The 20950-nt window shown below is 27.3% G+C and overlaps 1 protein-coding gene across 4 annotated transcripts; it reads left to right on the top strand.

Annotated features, from left to right (window-relative positions):
- The first annotated feature begins 842 nt into the window (after positions 1 to 842).
- LOC149891116 (ferric reductase 1-like) lies at positions 843 to 19767 on the top strand. Of its 4 annotated transcripts, none has more exons than XM_090081824.1 (19): positions 843 to 1195; positions 3545 to 3736; positions 7346 to 7450; positions 9209 to 9279; positions 10467 to 10558; positions 10641 to 10855; positions 11439 to 11633; positions 12931 to 13047; positions 13605 to 13663; positions 13743 to 13849; positions 15417 to 15530; positions 15621 to 15733; positions 16028 to 16114; positions 16197 to 16253; positions 16331 to 16371; positions 18433 to 18491; positions 18658 to 18798; positions 18943 to 19016; positions 19606 to 19767. In XM_090081824.1, exons 1-19 carry the CDS (start codon positions 1115 to 1117, stop codon positions 19696 to 19698), a joined length of 2013 nt encoding a protein of 670 aa, XP_089937950.1. In that variant the 5' UTR covers positions 843 to 1114; the 3' UTR covers positions 19699 to 19767. The 4 variants fall into 4 exon arrangements, with proteins under 4 accessions (XP_089937950.1, XP_089937951.1, XP_089937952.1 ...); XM_090081825.1 differs by lacking the exon at positions 843 to 1195 and adding an exon at positions 1671 to 1771; XM_090081826.1 differs by lacking the exon at positions 843 to 1195 and adding an exon at positions 2182 to 2313.
- The last annotated feature ends 1183 nt before the right edge of the window (positions 19768 to 20950 follow it).

Genomic DNA, 20950 nt, shown 5'->3' on the forward strand with positions numbered 1-20950 from the left:
AGAGAGAGTTTAAAGAGACTTTAAAAAAGGCTTTAAGAAACTTTAAAGCTTTATGACAATAAAAATACTACTTGCAGTTGTTAAGCTGCAGTAATTAAGTTGTTTAAGTGTTAAGTGGAGAATATAGAAAAAAATAACCATGTTTATCTTCACAGGCATCTAAATGTTTAATGATAGATGTAATTCTATTTTATTTTTTGGTATTAACTTTTGAGTATTACTTTCATTTTTGAGTGTAAAAAACATAAGGTTGCATTAATAAAGTTGTTGTGAAATCAGTTATCGGATTGTAACGCGCTTGTTAAATTATTCCTCATATCGTATTAATTTCGAACTCAGCTTCGTATTGTTGGCTCATAAAATTTTAGACAAATTAGCTTTTTTTTAAACGAAAAATAGCGAAATGAGAAACTTCAAAACGTCGGTGTCCCCTAAAAGGATATACATTAAATACTTTATTAATAGTTCCAGCATCAATTTTTTGAGTTTTCAGATGTGTAATTTAACTTGAAAAAAAAAAAGAAAAAAAAGAAAGGATTTTTAAATTTTAAAAGTTATGATTTATATAACACGGATTTAATTTATCTTAATCAGTCAAAATTATTAAGTAATTGATGGTAATTGATGACTGTTGACAATAAAAACAAACCTACTTACAACTATAAATGAAATCGGTCTTTTGAAAAGAGAATTTAAATAGATTATTTTGTATTTGAAATGGCGAATGAGTATGATATCTTTAAGTTTATCTTTAAGTTACTTGTGATGGATTGATATACGTGTTCTTTCCTCTTTATTTAGTTTACCAGAGGAAATCAGTATAAGACATTATTGTTGCTAATATTTTTTAAAAGCTTTGTTTGCTTCGGTAGGTCTGCATAACTCCCTATCAAATACTCTGTGACTTTGAGAAAAAAATAAACTAGTCATTAAGATGAAATAAAAAGCTAATTTATTTAACGCATCCGTAAAATAAGAGCTTTCAACATTATCGCCTGAAAACTACCAATAAAATTACAGTAATTTCTTCTTAATTGCCTAACGTGTGGCTTATAAAATTTCATCAACGCCAATATGCAATTACCAAAGCTCGAAAAACAATTGTTTTAATCCGATGATGAACAAATTTAAGATGTTTACTTTTGCAAGTTTTCTATTTCTGTTTTTACTTTGGTCTACTCCATCAGATTGTGAGGTATGAATTTTAAGTTTTCTATTGTAAACATGTTATATTTCACTTTAAAGCATTTTTGAATATTATTTTTTTAATATATTCTTAGTATATTTTATTATAAAATAGTTTTTCTTTTAAATAAGATACTGTTTAAAAAAACTTTTAAATTCCCGATTCATTTACGTTTCCCGAACTACGGTATTTTAAGTCTTGACAGGAGAACCTATACTTTGTTAAATACAAGTTGTTTTTTTTCATAGTACAGGACTAATATTAACATCCGAAGTTAAAATAAATAAAAAAATTATATGTATAGTAAGCATCAGAACTCAAAGGTTTTAAGCTCTGTTACTGGATTGTACCCATTTTGAATGTTTTGGACCTTCGACTCACTCATGCCACGCTCAAAAGAATGAAAAACTTTGTTTTTGGATGTACCATTAAATGTTGACCAAATTAGTTTTAATTATCAAAAAGATAACATTTATTCTGGAAATATACTTTAAAGCTATTGATTCATTGCCATAGCTTATATCGTTTAGATTGGCTGCAAGATCCTAAAATAACTTAAAGAGATATTCAGATTAATAATGAATGGTAAATATTAAGTAAAGTATAATAACCTTCTTTTATAAAAAAAAACTTACATTTATCAATGTTTTTATTAAGGTTTTTTTCTAAGTTACCGTATATTTACAGTGGAGTCGGCGGGATCTTGAAATGGTTTCCATCTCTTTAATTTGACTAGTTTTTCAAAGAGAATTTTAGTAACACAATGAAAGCAAAGTAGACATAAACAAAACGTCTGAAAGCAATAATAAATAATTTGTTTTTAAATTTGCTAGTGAAACGCGAAATAAAACCCAAAATTTGAAAACCTATTAAAATTTCGAAACCAAATCAGAGTCCAAATCTGTTTTCTTTTTGTGCAATAAACCTTAACAAAATCTAACAGTTTTTTTAGTTTTTTTTTTTTTTTTAGTTTTTTTCATAGTTGGTGGGTTCCACATAAAGTGGGACAGCTAATATAATCCATCCATTCAAATTTTCTTCAAATTTAAACTATTGATAAAACTTTTAATCAGTTTATGTGAAGCTTAAAGCTCTAAAAAGATATGTGAAATCATCAAATAAAGAAGGTATTATTAGTCACAAAAGTAGTTTAAAACCTGATGTAAATATTAACTTTTAATGAAGCTTCAAAAATTAAGAAGTTGTATTCAGGAGAATGAGCTGTGTATGGAACACGAGAAGTGGTGAAAGATATTTGCAAACAATTGTTACCGACATATATTTCAAAAATGATTTAATATTAATTCAGATCTAAAAAAAAAGAAAAGGGTTTATTATAAATGCTCTAAAGAGGTCATTTAACTTTTAGTTGTATCAAACATGTCAATTAAAATTTACCTCGAATCATTTACCTAGGAGATTTGCGGGAATTTGAGAAAATGTATTAACAACTCTTCTGTACAAGTGTCATTTAAAAAGAAAAAAAAAAAAAAAACTGATGGGATTAAAGCTTGCATGCTGCCAAATGATGAAAAAACCCACATTGATCTAATTTTACATGCGAATTGTTTGTGTTGACAGTAAAACTTCGGAGGAGATTCCAATAGGTCCATAGTAAATAGTCAATTTGGTGCTTTAAATTGCAATAAAATTTTTTTTTTCCTCTGGCTCTTCCTGGTCTTCCTTATTTTTTAACAGTCCAAAATAAGTTCTAATATGTTTAACAAACTTTGATTTGGTGTATGTCTACAAATAATTTGAGGGTTCTCTTAGGAGATATGTATGTATGTATGTATGTATGTATGTATGTATGTATGTATGTATGTATGTATGTATGTATGTATGTATGTATGTATGTATGTATGTATGTATGTATGTATGTATGTATGTATGTATGTATGTATGTATGTAAAGCCTATGTATAAAGCCTCTTTAAATTTTAATTTTTAAAATAGAGTAAATTAAAATTCTTTTTGGAATGTATTAACAGTAAAGAAAATTTGAAATAATGAAATACCCTTTTTCAATATAAAATTTAGGTATTTCCCTTATAAAAATCAAAATTTCAATGTTGCAGAGTTTACATGGTTAAAAAAAAAATTTAAATTATAGTAAGTAAAAAAACAGTTTGTTATATCAAAATAATAAATTTTATGCATATAATTTAGTTAAAAATAATCATTCAGTGTTTCATTTAGCCTCACCATAGTACTTACTTTATTTAATAAAAACTTCTAAGAAAATGTTTTTCCCTATATCTGTCTTGATACAAAACTGTGCTGTTTACGTATTTAATATGATTTAGGATATTTTTTCTTGTTATGAAATTTAACAAACTAATTTGTTGTGTTTTTATAGTTGGATCTATCTAAATGTAACAAAGATTTCAACTGTTTTTCTTACCCCAGTGGTTGTAGTGAAAGTTGTCAAGCGGTTGCAACATTTCAATATAATGCCTCTAAAGAAATAATTCAAATACAACTTTGGGCAAAATCACCTTATCAGTATATTGGTTTTGGACAAAAACCCATAAATGATGATAACTATATGGTAATATATTTTTTCTCTTGCATATACATATGTAAACAGTTTTTGCATAATTATTGATACATCTTTTTAAAATATAAGGTCATAAATATATTCATTCATTTTTATATATTAAGGTGGTATGAAAAATAGAGATTTTTGATCAAAAATTGAAAAAGTACTGTATATACTCGCGTATAAGTCGATCCAAAAATCAGTACAAAATCAATATTAAATGAAAGATTTTTTAAGCAATATTAAAAAGAAATACAAAAAAAAATTTCTAGGAATAAATTTGTTTTTTTTCTGACCCGCATATAAGTCGAATTGCTGTTTTAGAGTAAATATTTCGTCCAAAATTTCTCGACTTATACGCAAGTATATATGGTATGTAATATATTGTATTTATGTGAAAATTTATCCTCTATCTGCTAATATATGACTTGTTTAGGTTTGATCAAACTAAAAGGGTTTAAAATAACATATTTTACTAGCTAATTTGTTTATTTGCCTTAGCAATGCCATAGCAATGAAAAGTTGAGACCTTTTTTTTTACCTAAATTAGATAGCCAAAATGAAAAATCTTGTGAAGCTTCTTTTTCCAATATAATATGGATCTGCGGTGTTTTTGGTCATGCTTTTAAGTCACATTTTCTTATAATAATTCTCATGTTAAACTGTTTATATTGGTTGTGGTATAAAATCAATATTTATGAATCTTTCAACTCTTGATTTAAGTCAAACAAGTTGTACTTGTGTATAATTGTAATGTCTTCTGGAAAAAGCAACAAGCAAAATTTTTCACGAAAAAGAAAGAAGAAGCCTCCTGTAAACAAACATTCAAGAATAAATCTTTCAAATATTTCACCAGAAAAAGTTACATCTCACATAAGTAAAAAGAGGCTAATTATAGATCAAACTAATCTCATTACCAATAGTTAAGTAATAAGACAGGAAGATGATTACTTTTTATTTATTAATTTCTCTATACTTAAGAGTTTATTTCAACCTTTGGTTGTATGTCCTGAATGTGGCCATAAAAAAATAATTCTCAGTGATAACAGAAAGAAGAGAAAGGGATTTGCCCATAATTTAGAACTTTTATGTAAGTCATGCGAAAGTTATAAATCTGTTTATACATCAAAAGAATGTATTAAACAAAACCATAGTCAAGGTCCTAAAATCTATGAAGCAAATGCAAGAGTAGTAATTGGTTTTTGTGAAATTGGTAAAGGTTTTTTCTGCAATGGAAACATTTTCTCAATGCATGAATATGTTTTCTTTATCTAAAACACCATTCTCTAACCTTAATGACAATTAAATTTATACAGCATATGAGAAGGCTGCTTTTAATAGTATGAAAAAAGCAGCTGAAGAAGCTCAAGACAAAACATTAAATATTCCAACAAAACAAAGAGTAACAATTGATGGCTCTTAGCAAAAGTGGGGGTTTCACATCACTAAATGTTGTTGTAATCACTGTCGTCAATAACAAAATTATAGATAATAAAGCTTTTTCCAAGCACTGTAAAGGTTGTTCAATGTGGAAAAAACATAGAGGATCACCAGCCTTTAACAGGTAGAAAGCACATCACATATGTCACATTAACCATATAAAGTCATCTGGTGCAATAGAAGCAGCTGGTGCATTGGAAATCTTTTCTCGATCAGTTAAAAAATGCAATTTGATTTATCATGAATACCTAGGGGATGGTGATACTTCCTCTTTTAAAGAAGCTGAACAATCTAATCCATATAAAAATTGTAATACTCAATCAATAAAATTAGAATGCACTGGGCATGTGCAGAAGCGACTTGGTTCACGCTTGCGAAAAAATGTACAGAAGTATAGTTGAACATAGAAACTCCTACACAGAAAAGGAAATTTGACTAATTGTGCAATTAACTCAATGCAGAACTATTATGGTATTGCGATTAGAAAAAACATTAATAACATTCATGCAATCAAAAAAGCATTAGGAGCAGTTTTGTGGCACAGCACAAGTTTCAGTGATAATGGCATTTGTCATTCTATGCGTCCTAGGGATGAATATTCCTAGTGCAAGTGGCAACTAGACAAGCTTAAAGGTACAAGTACTCACACTAACAAAATTAACTTACCTATCTTTATTCATAGTATAGTAAAACCTATTTTTTAAAGATTTACCTATCTTTATTATAGTATAGTAAAACCTATTTTTAAAGATTTATCTGATGGCTATTTGCTAAGAAAATGTTTACATGGTCAAACCTAAAATTTAAATGAAGCATTTCATTTAACTTTATGGACTCGTTGTCCTAAAGACATTTTTGTAAGTAGAAGAATATTTGAACTTTGTGTAAACTGTGCAGTAGTTCATTATAATGATGATGGAAATGGGGTAAAATCTGTTTTAAGTTACTTCGGATTGTTAGGATCAGTGACTATTCCAAAACTGGTTTTTAAGGACCAAAAGCGAATTGTAAACAAGTGTCGTAAATCAACTTCAATATGCAAAAAGCAAAGAAAAAAACTTAGATCTCATCATAAGGGATACTTAGATACTGAAAAAGCAGATTCATATAGCTCTGGTAGCTTTTAAGGAGTGTTTATAGACATAAATTCTGATTTTTAAATTTTGACTTGATTTTTCTCATTTTGAGATTTTTAGTTGTTTTTTTTTAAATTTTAAAACATGATATCTCCAGTTTAAATTAAGCAATTAAGCTGAAATTTTCAGGATATGTTCTCCATACATGTAGAATTCATTTGTCATAAGATTTTTAAAATTTCTTTTTTTGGGGCACTACAATGTGGTTTTATCTGTCAGAGTTTTTTCATAAAAATATATTTAAGTTTAAAAGTCAATATAATCTGAAATAGGAAGCCAAATTTAAAAATCCTATGACAAATAAATTTTATACATATGTAGAACTACCATACCAAATTTGGAGTTTTGATATATTATCATTTTTGAGAAATTTTGTTTTGAAGTTTTTGTTTTTTTCACACTTATTAATAAAATTTCGAGGCAAGCAAGGAACTTTTTTATATATTTTTTTCATTTTATGTTTAGTTTCATAATTATTGTTAACAACTGCTTAGTTTTATTGTAAATATAACTTTGATGCTTGAAAAAAGTTTTTCATAGGCCTACCAACTTAAGTACATATACTTTCATAAAATGTTTTTGCAGAAAATTTGCACTTTACATTTATTCTTAGATATTATATTTAACAAAAGCACTTAAATTTGATATAGCATAAAATATTGAAATAGTCATGAGAACTTTGATAATCTGACAATACAAGAAATATAACTTTTTATTTAATTTAGATTTTAATCAAATTAAACTTTGATTTTTTTCTTCTTCAAAGAAACGTTGCTCAATTGAATTAAACTTAAATTGGGTTTAACTAATCAAATTGAACAGCTTTACTTTAAAGATAATTATTTTATAGTGAGTTTAATTTTTAAAGTAAATGATAGTTACTCATTTTATTGAAATAAATGAACAAAGTCTTTAAAGTTCTGCTCTTTTTTTTAAAGGAAACCTTTTTTGGAATATCTTTGTTTATATAAGTAAGTTGTATTTGTTTTATGTAAGTATATTACATGTATTTATAATTTAGCTAATGTGTATAATTTTTTAGATTAAAATTCGAGGTCAATATTGCTACTTTAGTAACACAGTTTTGTTTGGTAGCTTTAATGGGAATTTTTTGGATAATCCTTCAAAACCAGAATGGTTTCCAGAGGTGAGTTTAATTGTACATTTTTATTTATTTTTTTTATAATAAATTTTACATGCTTAGATGGTAAATCAGGTTTGTATATAAAGTTTAGATGATTTGTTTTTAATTTAGTGTGGGAACCTGATGACTTTCTAATTAAGTTTGTGTTTTAATTTTCTTGAGAGCATAGTCATTTGTAGTAATTAAAATTAAAACCTTATAACAATTGATTCAACTTATTCTCAAATCACTCTTTAAATGAACTTTAAGTATTAAAGTATCTTCACACTTCATTAACATACTGATTGTTTAAGTATCTTAAAAAATAGTTGTTTTATGTTATTGTGGCAATAAATTTGGTTTTCAAGTTTTTCGTTCTGGTTTTGGTTTTAGTTTTACTCAACTTTTGGATAAATTTTTTATATCAAATTTTTCAGTTACAGTTTTACTGAATCAAAGTTCCAGTACTTTCTGTTTGAGTTGAGATTTTAATTTCTGTTGTTCACTAATCACAATTTACAGAATGTTAAAAAAAGTAAAAAAGTGCAAAATTCTTTTATTCAATTAAGCTCAAAGCTTCTATTTGTTTATAGGATTGAATATAACATTTTTCTCCTCAAGAAGTAACACAAAATTATTATATGGAGGTTTTTATCAGAGACATCAAATTTTTTCTGGAGTTGAAGAATATTGTTAGATTTTCATAAAATACATCTTATCATACAGTACATCTTCATATAAGTTTTAAGTTCAAATATTTTTAGTTCACTGTGAAAACTCATGGAGTTTCTAGATTATTTTATAGCTCGCGATTTTTCTGATTTAATAGAGCTTCATTCAATTTTAAATGAACTATGGCTGATTAATTCTCAGTTTTATTCTTCCAATTCATCTTTAATTGCTTTACCTCCTAATTGCAAGAAATTGCTGGGAAAATTAATCCACAAATTTATAATTGATTTTAAAATGTTCCTTAGCTTCATGAGAAAGAAATAGTGCTTTTGCAAAATTTTGGGCATGGTACAATATGAAATAGAGGAGCTGCAAAGAGTTTCACCGTAAAGAGAAAGCTTTTATTAGATTAGCTACCTTAGATTTTTTGAAATAATTACAGGTAATCAATAAGGAGGCAAAAAATGTTATCAGCAAAAGTAGCATCACATTGACAAAAACTCAAACTTTCTGAAAATCTAAAATCAAATGCTAATGCCACATAAGAAATTAAAATCAGAAGATATTTTAAATGAATATTTTTATTTGAATAGCAATGGGCTGGGTAGAGAAAGGCTACTAGATAACAATTTAATGCATTAATCAACATCAGCAGAGTGTTTCCAGCATTTATGGAAAATTTGTTACAAAGTTGTTTGAAATATAGTTTGAATGATAAAACACTATACTATTTGTGTTTTATAAGACGTTATTTTAAGTCTCCTATACAATCATTATTTGCCGTAATGTGGAGTTTTGGATATATAGTTATTTTTTGAAAGTTTACAGGCTTGATTATGATGCTTGATAGTTTCAAATATCTTAATAATAAAACTTTAAAAAAGCTTTCAGATCTTTAGCATGAATTAGTTTATGATTTTGTTTGCAGTAAAGCTAAAACTAAAGTTTATTCATATTCATAATTTTAGCAGCTTTTCAAATGTTATTTAAATTTCCTTTTTTTAAAATATTTTTCAGATTTTTAAGTTTTAAAAGCCTTTTAAATCTTTAATTCTATTTGGTGTGTATATGCATTGTATCAAAATCAATATCAATCTACTTTATATTTAGTCTAAAGGTAAAGTGGATAATGTTAATTTGCTAGAATCTAGTGTTGATGCTGATGGTTCATTATTTTGCAGGTGAGCATATAAATATTTTTCTCTAGCATATGTATTTTCATGTTATATAATTATATAGTTCATGCATATATATATTGGCAGATTTAGGGTGTTTGAGGGGATGGTTGACTACTTTAAAACCAAAAAAAGGCATTCCCAGAGGTAGAAAAACTCCATGTATGGAACAAAATGTTGCAACAGTCATTGAGTCAAAACAGCTTCTCAAATTTAACTTAAAAAGTATAAAGTGTGATAGATATGTGCCAAAAATCACAATTAAACAATTTTTCTAAGTGTGTGCAGGCATCACTTATTTAACCTTTGTTGTTTGCTGTTGTATCATAGCAAAGTCAGACATTTTTTGTCAGTTATATCTGACAAAAAATGTCAACTTTAACATTTTTCTCCTAAAGATGTTTGGACTTCAGCAATTATCAACAAATACACCTTATCTAAAAAGTTAATATTACTGCTTGTCAGGTTTTCAGTATCATATCCAAAAGCTTCTGCAACAGCCATTTCTGTGAGCAACCATGGAACCCAGTTATCCTTTTGTGCTGAAGTATGGAAAATCTCTTATCCTCATTTTTCATCTATACTAAAGCATCTGAATGAGCTATCAAAAAAATTGGTCATATTTTCCACCAATAGACCTTTTTTCCTTGCCTGTAGTTTTAGTAAAAAAAAAAAAAAATTAAACCTTTACATTAACTTAGGACTTTTCCCAAAAACCTTTTGAACCACCAATGCTGCAATTTCCTTTACTGGACCTTTGCATTATAGAAAAATATGCTGCCCAAGAAAAACATGCAACAAAATCAACCTGCGAATAGTCCTGAAACAATAGATAATCACCTGCAAATATTTCTGAAGCAATAGATTATAAAAGTCATTAATTACTAAAGGCTATAAAATCTAATAATATTAGTGAAAAGCTGTATAACATAATTCACATAAAAGATGTTCAAAACTTCATGATTGCAGTTCAATATTGCACAGATTGCTTTTTGTTGATTGTAACAAGATATGGTAGTGAAAGAAAAGCTTTTAAAAAGTTGAAAAATCAGAGCCACCCCATTGTTAATCTGTCCCATTTTAATATGTAAAAATGCTTGTAGATACTTTTTTTTTTGTTAAGATAAAAATTAGCCTAAACATTTTTTGATAGGCATTTGTTAAAAATGTTTTTAAATTTTGTTTTATGTCAGGTTTGAAAGGCCTGTAATTGGTGGGGAAAGCAAGTATTTGTATGACCTTACTAATCCATTATTAGCAGCAATAGCGCTTGGAAAAGTTGATGGTAACTTTGAATTTATTTGATGTTTTTTAGTGAATATGATTTTGGAAATGTTCTTAATAATTTCTAATTTAAATTTGTTTAGATAGCGGAAATCCTTCATACCATTTTAAAAGTTATGCAAAATCAGGTACACCCTTGAATTTCCTTAAGATAAATATCCCAACTGAACCACCATCTCCTGCAACCAAGTTGAAGGCCACAACTGAACAATCATCTCCTGCAACCAAGTTGAACTCACTGCCATCAAGCACAATAACAACTACATATATTTCTTCAACCATGTCAGCTAAAATTGGGGTAAGTCTTTAAAAAGAAAAGAGAATTGTAATAGTTAAATATATTGATAATCTAATGATCTGTTAGTAATAGGTTTTTCAGATGAGGTCACTTTAGTTTGATTTTTTTTTCTTCAAAAATTCTTTAAATAGTTCCTCCAGCTTTTGAAAGTTTGTATATATCTCATTATTGTTTGTATATATCACAGTCATTGCGGTATTTAAACCTAAAATATTTAATTTTAATGCATATCTATCTGTCTATCTATACATATATAAATTTATGTGTGTATATGTATATAGATATATATATACATGTATATGTACACATACACATACACATACATACATATATACATACATACATACATACATACATACATACATACATACATACATACATACATACATACATACATACATACATACATACATACATACATACATACATACATACATACATACATACATACATACATACATACATACATACATACATGCATGCATACATGCATAGACATGTTACATACCTATATATTACCTATAAAAAATTATCAAAAAGAATAAAATTTCAAGATTGAAAGTATTGCATCACTTTTTTTTAGTTTGACTTTGCCAAATGCAATATTAATTTTAATTGCTTTCGTCAACCTGATGGTTGTTCATCAGATTGCAGTGCTGTTGCAGCATTTCAGTATGACAATACCAGAAAAATGGTTGAAGTTCAACTTTGGGCTAGCAGCTCAAAGACTTGGGTTGGCTTTGGGCAAAGATTACCAAATGAATTAGGGAATTTTATGGTAATTTTATTATACTTTTTTATTTTTACTGTAATTCTCAATTACTTTATCATTTTTGAGTTAATAATACACTCTGCATTCTGTGCATATGTGATAATAGTAAGTATAGTTGTAGTCACATGATCAAAATCTGAGACTAAGAGCCCGTTAGTTTTTGTGTTGTTACAGTGTAAACAGGTGCTCCACTATCAGTTTCCTACCAAGGAAAAACAAAGAGCTGTCATCTGATTTCTTTGGTCAGAATAAAATTCATTAAGGCTTTTAACGCAATACAGTGGCAGTTCACTTCTACATAGAATTGTTTATAAGTGGATAGATATGTTTATATGTAGCCAGACAATTGTAATGCACAATGAGGGAATAGGTTGCCCTTTTACCTCTACCATTGATGATAAATTCAGCAAGTTTAACATGTTGCTTGTTCTCTGCAGATTAGTCATGGCTCTGCCTTTCAAATCATCCATAGTAAACTTTAGCACAAAAAGGTTTCCAAAGCAACTTACTGAAGAGCACAAGCACAAATGTCTTGAGGTCTGTCAATGTTTGCTCAATCCTTACAACAATGAAAGCAAAAATATTTTGAGAAAGATAGTCATAGGAAATGAAACACAGATCTATCATTATGAGCCAGAAAGAAAGAAGACAGAGTATGGAGTGGAAAAATCCTGGATTGCTAGTTTCAAACATGGCTCTTCACACCCTTCAAACCAATAACCAATAAGATTTTGAGGTGCTGGAACACCTCCCTACCAGATCTTACCCTTTCTGCCTATCATATCTTTTGAATAGTTAGAGATGGTTTACCTTTTTTAAGTTAACAATTTTCTATGGATGAAGATGTGAAAAAAACAGTGCATAAATAGTTGTAGGACCAACCAAAAACATTATTCTTGGCAGGAATAAGCAAGCTTGTTGACCAATAAACCAATTGCATTGAAAAACAAGGCCATTATATAAAAAAATGGCGTATTTTTTTTATCACTGTCATTGTTCTTAAATATATTGAATGAATGAAAATGTATATAATTTTTACTCTCTCTCATAGATGTTTTTCACCTGTCAAGTCAAAGAAAAAAAAAACTTTTTGCAAGATTCTTAAAGCTCTAAAAACATCAGATTTTGAAAGAATCTATTTTAACTCAGAGTGTGAAAGATATTTAAAATATCAGCTTTACAATATCAGAGTTCATTTCTTAGGCAATCACCATAATTAATTTTGTTTAAAAATGAATAGTCAGTTATTCATCAGCAGCTTATTGTATTAAAATTTCTAATTGATAAATTTACATTTTTATAGTACAAGATACGAGGTCAATATTGCCAACGTTCATTTGGAAATATTCCTATATTTGGTAGTTTCAATGGAAACAAATTAAGTCCACAGGCTGCTGGCAATCCAGTATGGAAGAAAAAAGTTAGTAAAAAATTCAGAGAAAAAACAAATTTTAAATTAATAGTTCCATGAAATAAAAAATGGTAAATAGCTTCTTTCTTATTTTTGATTGGTGTAGTTGTTTTTTTGGTTAAATTAACAAGTATTTAATGCTCTTTTTTGTAATACTTTTAGTATTTTTATTATATCCATATATATCCTTATATATCCTTATGTATTCTTATATATTTTTTTATATTCTTTTACATTCTTTTATATTCTTTTATATTCTTTTATATTCTTTTATATTCTTTTATATTCTTTTATATTCTTTTATATTCTTTTATATTCATAGATGTTCTTAGATATTCTTAGATATTCTTAGATATTCTTAGATATTCTTAGATATTCTTAGATATTCTTAGATATTCTTAGATATCCTTAGATATCCTTACATATCCTTATGTATCCATATATCCTTATAAGTCCTTATATGCCCATATATATCCTTATATATCCATATGAACAACCATATTTATAACTTTATAATCATATTTGTAATCACATATAACCATTCATATATGCATATATACCTATAGGTGGATGGAGTCACTTTGTTATCAGCAGAAACACACCCTGATAATTCAATATTATGCAAGTAAGATACTTAGGATTATTTTTTGCAATTATCTTTTTAATTTTTCTTATCTTTGTTTAACTCTATTTTTATATTTGAGGTTTGAAAGGTCAGTTTACTCTTCAAGTAAAACCAACTCTGATTTATACGACATGAGCTTACCTCTTTCAGCTGCAATTGCATCTGGAGTGGCAATTAATGCAGAGGGTAATTTATATATATATATATATATATATATATATATATATATATATATATATATATATATATATATATATATATATATATATATATATATATATATATATATATATATATATGTTACATCAATAAACTACGCACTGAAGTAAAACCCTTCCACTTCAGATAGAGTAAAATCTGGTTTCAACAAAAATGTGCTTTGGTTGATTGTATAAAGAAGTTATAAAAATTCAAAAATTTACATGCAAACTTATATGCAGAAAAGGTTGATTTCAAAAAAGATTTTATTATTTCAAAAAAATTTTCTACAAGTTTTTATTCATTTGAAAAGCTCTAAGAAATGTTGATTACATAGATAAGCAAGAAACTTACTCCCAAATAAGTGGCAAGAACTGAAGAGATTAACAAATAATGGATTAGAAGTCAATCAGCATACATTTATACACTATTTATAGTCAACTTGTGAAAAGTGAACTTCATATAGGAATAAAATTTTTAATAATAAAAACAGCAAGCAATATCAAAAATATGTTAAAAAAGAATAAGTATTTGATCAAAAATTGAGAATATGTTTTTGTGTAATTGTTTTGTTTCAGCTTGAATTTGTATCATTTTTTGTGGTTCTTTGACAATTAAATATGATACCTTTATAAGTCTTGGGGGGACAGTATGTTGCTTTTGTAATATTGAAAAGTTTAATTTATCCCGGAGAAGTAGAAAGTAAACAGTTTCTGTTACCAAAAAAAAACAACAATGTTTCTCGTTATGCTGAAGAAACCTCAAACCAGATATTTTTGTTTTGTTAAGAGGATTTTTATGATATGTATTGAAATACTACTGCATTTAAATTTAAATATTCTAAATATTAAATCTAAATAATTCTAAATGTTAAATCTGATATTCTAAATATTAAACCTGCATAATTTAACAAAAATTTTAAATTATGAATTTCACATTTCTTATTTTTCACATAGTAATTTTGGAATGTTGTTATAAATTTTTTTTTTCAAAATGATAAGGTTAAATATTTTCTCTACCTTTTTAACTTCAAAATTAAATTGTTTTTGTAAATAAGAGAATATCTACATCCCAAAATGAGTGAAGAAAATTTAAATGTTAAATTAAATGTTGCTGGATTTCAAATTCAAATGGTAACCAATAAATAGACAGGGACCTAAAATGATATGATGTTTCCCTTCCATTTATAACCAAATGAAATATTTCAGTTGAAGAAAGTTCTCTGTAATCAATACAATAACGTTGGTTGTAAAATATGAATAAATAAATCTTAAACTTCAGGCTGAAAAAAATATGAACTTCAAACTTTTATTACATAAAAATGAAAATTGATGTTAGAAAAATGCAGTAAACTCATAATACTAAGTTTTATTGCATCTTCAGCTTAAAATTAGTAACAATTAAGGAGAAAAAAAAAATTTTTAATGTCAAATGAATAACCTCATAATAATGGTATTCCTATTTTAGTGGAATATTAAAAGTTAGTATTCTGCAGGAATCGAATTTTATGTAAGAAATGTAAATGTCAGTTTATACAAATGTGTATTTTATTTAGATAATGTCCCTGGTTATCATGATTCTTATTCCAAGTCAATAAAAGCATTAAATTTTACAAAAATGCAGGATGTTATGAGCAAACAGTCATCAAATATGTCTAAAAAAATACATGGTTTGTTTTATTTTACATGAATTTTTTTTTTTTTTTTTTTTTTTTTTATCAACCATCTTAAAAAGTTTTATATTGCATATCTTTTTTTAGGTGTGCTGATGTTAATTGCTTGGTTACTGTTGGTTACTTGTGGCATTTTTATCTCACGTCACATGAAGTATGGATTGACTGAGAAGGTGTTAGGCAAAGATTGCTGGTTTCGGGTATCATAAAATTCAATTTTGTTTGTAAAATTGGCTATAATAATTTTGTATTAGTTTACAGATATTTATTATTAACTTTTAAACTTTTATAATTATGAGTATAAACTTTTTATAAACTTTTATTATTATGAATACATTAAAGTTATTATTAAATGTTATTATTAGATTTTTTTAAGTTAACATTTTTTTGTATATTATTAATATTAAATTTTCTGATTGGTTAAGCCATACATTATCATAATGGTAATGCTGCCTTGAATGTTAATTTGGTAGTTCTGTTAATTTTTTTTTTAGTTGCATCAATTATGCATGGGTTTGGCTGTTGCTTTTGTTTTTTGGAGCATTTTTATCATTATAAAGGATTTAAATGGTTGGTCTCAGGTTAGTTGCAATGACATGTAGATGTGGTTTTTTTTATAAATTCTGCTTTCAGAGATTGTTTATAATAAAATGTTATTTTTAGAACCCTGATAAGCATCACTGGTTTGGATTGGCTGCTGTTATTCTTTGCTTCTTTCAGGTTTATTACTATCTTTTTGAACTTTATCAAAGTAAGATCCAATTTTTGTACTAATGTATACATTCTTTTTATTCTAGCCAGTTTTTGCTTTTTTTCGATGCAGTCCAGATCATGAGTAGTAAGTGGCTTTCTTATCTCATACAAATATACCTACATGTAAATATATATTTATGAATACAAATTTAGATCTTTTTTAAAGTTTTTTGTGTGAGAACTTTTTTAAGATGTTTACTTGAGAAGATCTTTTTTTAAAAAATTTATATGAAGTGTTAACAAGCATAAGCTATTAAAAATCAATTAGTAGCATATATAGTAAAATAAAAATGCATTTAACTGTGTCTGAAAAAAATTGCCCTGTATGATAAAGTTTTTAAAATAGGTTTTTGAGTAAGTATTATTTGGTGGACTGGAAAGCAATATCATTTCTGTGCATGTCAATACTTGTTTATCATTTATCAGCTCATTGTGTACTTCAAAACCATGCCAAAGACATTTTCAGCTTAAGTGGCTTCCTTATAAATTTTAATTAAATGGTTTAATCTTAAATCTGAAATGACCAACCAAATATCAGAAGAAGTACATATCTGGCATTTATGCTTTTTGAGTTTCACAAGGATAATAACACAACAGTTGCTACTAGGGTTTAGGGGTTCTTCAAATAAATTTGACACATTTGAAAACCGGTTTTTAAATTACGAAAACCGGTTTTTTATTTTTTATCATTTTTATTATATATTGTTATTATACAATAGCATTTTGTTACGTTATTTGAGTAATCTGTTTCCTTTTTTTTAACACGCTTCTTTAAATTTATCAATTATCATTTTTGTAAAATGTTACATAATAATTACCCAATAGAAACAGTTGCTTGACTGAAAATATACACGATACGAGCTCAGTACCTAGTGAACGCGTATTTTCAATTGCAGCCAATTTTATGTCAAAAATTAGAACAAGACTTAGCCACCGTTCAGTGGACATATTATGTTTTTTAAAATCTTATTTTCTTAGAAAAAATTACGATAAGTGAAATAAATATAATATATAAATTAAGTATCTCTCATTATTCAATTTTTTTTTGAAAAATTCGAAAACCAGTTAAAACCGGAGAAAGTGGAGGCAAATTCATGTCAGACAATAGAGGAGCTGTAAAATACTCTTGACTAACCTTGGTCAACCATCCAAGAATATTTGCAGCAGATCAGTAAAGTATGCAGAGAAGATGTTTGGGTCCTGCATAATATATCCTTAGAAAACAAATCTAACTGATCCACCACATGCAACTTATTGCAACAGCGGCACAATACAGAAGCGTTTTATGATTGCTTGATCACTGGAAATGAAAAATGGGTCCTCCATGATTATCCAAAACGCAAAAGGCAGTGGCTCTTTCTGAATAAATTGCCATGAAGTACTGTTTATGCCAGGTTTACATCCAAAAAGGCACTAATCTATTTTTGGTGGAGTAATAACAGAGTCATTCATTTTGAAGAGCTAAAACCTAGAAAAACTGTGAATGCAGACCTTTATTGTGAATAATTGGATCATGTAAATCAATCTTTAATTGACAAGTGTCCAGCAATTGTCAACAGATAAGGCGTTATTCTGCAACATGATAAAATCGACTAAAAGATTAAAAATATACTAGACAAACAAGATTTTTCTTTTCAATATTCAATTCTTTAAGATTGTAAGCTTTGCTTTTTTTTAAAAAAAAAACACTTTAAAGATAACAAAATGTCTACGGTATTAACTCATTAATATCAAATTACCAAAGGTTGGAAGATGATGATAGACAGAATATTGAGTTGTTTTACTGTAAATATATATTTGATCTCATTTTGACAATTTCTTTCTGTAAACCTTTTGGGAAAAATTTTTTTTTCTTTAAAACGGAATTCAAAATAACGTCCTTTTAAATAAGGTTCTAATGGTGCAACGAACCAATATCGTACATTAAAATGGGAATCTTTCATAACTAAGCTGACTATTGTTGGTGATTGTGATTTAAAAAAAAAAAAAGATAAAGTTTGTTTTTTAAGATTATTCCATGTACCAATGCCAGGTTCCTCTTTGTCCATTTTTCATTCACTGCAATTCTTGCTTTAAGTATCAATTTTGCTATGTATATTACATGTCCCTTTTTACATTTTTTATGGGTTTTTTCTTAAATTTTCAGTCGTTATATTTTTACTTGGATCCATCGAACTGTGGGAATCTTAGCATGGGCTTTAGCAGGTATATTTGTTTCATTCCAGGTTTGTTTTGTATTTGTTGTGCACTTGTATTTCTCAACAATTTTCAAAAATTTTACAATTTCGTTATAAATTTTTCAAATTTCATTACTTTTTAAAGTTACCGATATAAAAATGATATTTGAAAGTGTTATGTTATTAACTTCCAGTGGCAGCCATCATATTTGGAATGGAGAAATTTGCAATTGGTTATGCTGCCGTTGTTTCGTTTGTTGTTACTGTAGTTGTGATGTTCATAGTGCTTGACATTATAAAATATTGCTATGAAAGCAAGCACAACTACTTCCCAGGTTATAATCATATTTTTTTTGACATTATAAAATATTACTATGAAAGCAAGCACAACTACTTCCCAGGTTATAGTCATATTTTTTTTTTTTTTATGAAGTTAATTTTGCTAAGTCTTCGTTACGAAATGCATCTTTTTCTTTTAGTGATTGAAGGTTATGCCATGGATTCTTTCACACAAACATCCCAAGAAGTTGAAAAGCCGGCCGCTTCCAAACAGGTACTAATAATATTTGTTTTGATGAAATTTATTTTAGGCCACGACGTTTTGTTTTTCCGTTAATACCGAATAATAGCGACGTTTTATTTTTCCGTTAACACCGAATAATAACGAATAAAGTACAAAGTTCTATTCCAGGCAATCGAAATAAATCGATTTCAAAATAATTTTTACAGACATAAAGATTGTAGAAAAAATTTTGCGATACTTCTCAAACCTTTTATTATTTTTTTTGCCTCGACCCTTCAATAGATCGCGCTATTTGATTAAATCCAATAAAGTTATTTTTCAAAAATATCAAGTTTTGTATATAAAATTTTGCTGTTGTAAACGCGTAAAAAGTTATTTTTTAATAAACTTCAGTTAACTTCAGACTGATATAAAAATGTGTACATCATTATTATTATTCGTTATTTTTCGTCATTATTCGTTATTAATAGAAAAACAAAAAGCCGATGTTTAGTTCATTTCAATTTATTCAAGATAATAAAATAATTTTTTAAAGCCAATTTTTAAACATTTATTGTTCGTTAATTTATTTTTTTTAGTTTTTTTTTTTTTATATTTGTTCAATTTTCTTTAACCATAGTCAACATTGGTCAGCAAAATATTCTTGGTGATACTCGTCACGTTCTCCACTGTGATTGCATTTTATCATGTGAAAGTAATATTGGACGCTTGATTTTTTTTAAACGAGCTCATTATTTTATTTGCATTTTTATCTCTTGTGCAAATATTCTGTTTTCGATACTTTGAAAGTGTTTTTTATGTTTTTGGCCAAAATGTGATTAACTAATGATAATGGTTTTCTTAAAACTTTTCTGTAATCAGCTTTTTTAAAATGATAAAACCTTGCAAAGTTGTTAATAAAAATTCGTCTTTAGGATAACTCTGTTAAATAGGTGCTTAGAGAAAATTTATTTTCAAATCATAGAATACTTTGGAATTTAACTTGCTTGAAAATTATTTTAACGTGATAAATTTAATTAATCAAAATAAGAGTTTTACGCAAGAGGATATTTATGAAAAGACGTAACTTTTGAAAGTGTTTCATTGGTATGATTGGCCTTAATGCGAGTTAAATACTTTCTTCTTTCTTCAGCTCAATGTTTTTTACTCACACACCCCTCTGGAAGCAGGTTTAGGTTCGAAAATGCGACCAAGACATGTCATCATTGGGCGGTTCCAACGATGGCATGTTTTGGTGATGTTTTGAGGGTAAGAATCACCTAAAAGAAGTTTCTAAAATTAAAAAACTTTTGAAGTTTAACTTGTAATACGCATAACATTTAACATAAGATTTTTGGGTTTTGGTGAATAAGAGGTTGGAATAATATAATATCAGATTAGAATTGAGATTTTATTTGTATAACATAAATGCATATCTAGCTTGTTTGAAAAAAGTCACGTTCATGAAATATCATAACTTCAAATTTTTTCTTTTACCCCAACAGTTAAAGTGAAGGGTGTACCACCTGTTAATATTTAATCATTCCTTTTTTATTACTGCTACTGCGATCTGGTCGTTAACTTCAAGTTCACTGCTAATTATGTTAATTATCTTCATTACATTCTTTAAAGTTGACAGTGTTTCCTTGTGAGTCCTCTTCTAATCAGTGATAAACAGTTACAAGAAGTGAACGGAAACTTTTCCGAAACCGAAATTTCAGTTTCGACAACTTATTACTTATTCGTTTTTGGTTCATTAGTATGGGATCATAATGATCTCCGAATTATGTTAATGTTTAAATTTTATGGCGCCATAATTAGTTTTTAATTATAACAGTTGTTGTATTTTTAATGAAAACCACGTTCGATAATTGATTCAACTTTTATTCTCAAATCATCAAGACATCTTTAATATTACATTTTTAAGCGAACTTCAAATATTAAAATGTTTTAACATGTTCTACTTTTTTTTTTAATTATGTTAG

This window comes from Hydra viridissima, unplaced genomic scaffold (genome assembly GCF_058129835.1).
Source record: "Hydra viridissima isolate aposymbiotic clone 2 unplaced genomic scaffold, HvirCarnegie_v1 scaffold_3, whole genome shotgun sequence".
Classification (NCBI taxonomy): domain Eukaryota; kingdom Metazoa; phylum Cnidaria; class Hydrozoa; order Anthoathecata; family Hydridae; genus Hydra; species Hydra viridissima.

What these genes read in the sequence shown, in the direction of transcription:
- LOC149891116 (XM_090081824.1), top strand. Translation starts at nt 1,115, where the DNA reads ATGATGAACAAATTTAAGATGTTTACTTTTGCAAGTTTTCTATTTCTG. An exon ending in AACCAGAATGGTTTCCAGAG is followed by an intron (nt 7,451 to 9,208) that starts GTGAGTTTAATT and finishes CTTTATATTTAG; the next exon opens with TCTAAAGGTAAAGTGGATAA. An exon ending in AGCGCTTGGAAAAGTTGATG is followed by an intron (nt 10,559 to 10,640) that starts GTAACTTTGAAT and finishes AAATTTGTTTAG; the next exon opens with ATAGCGGAAATCCTTCATAC.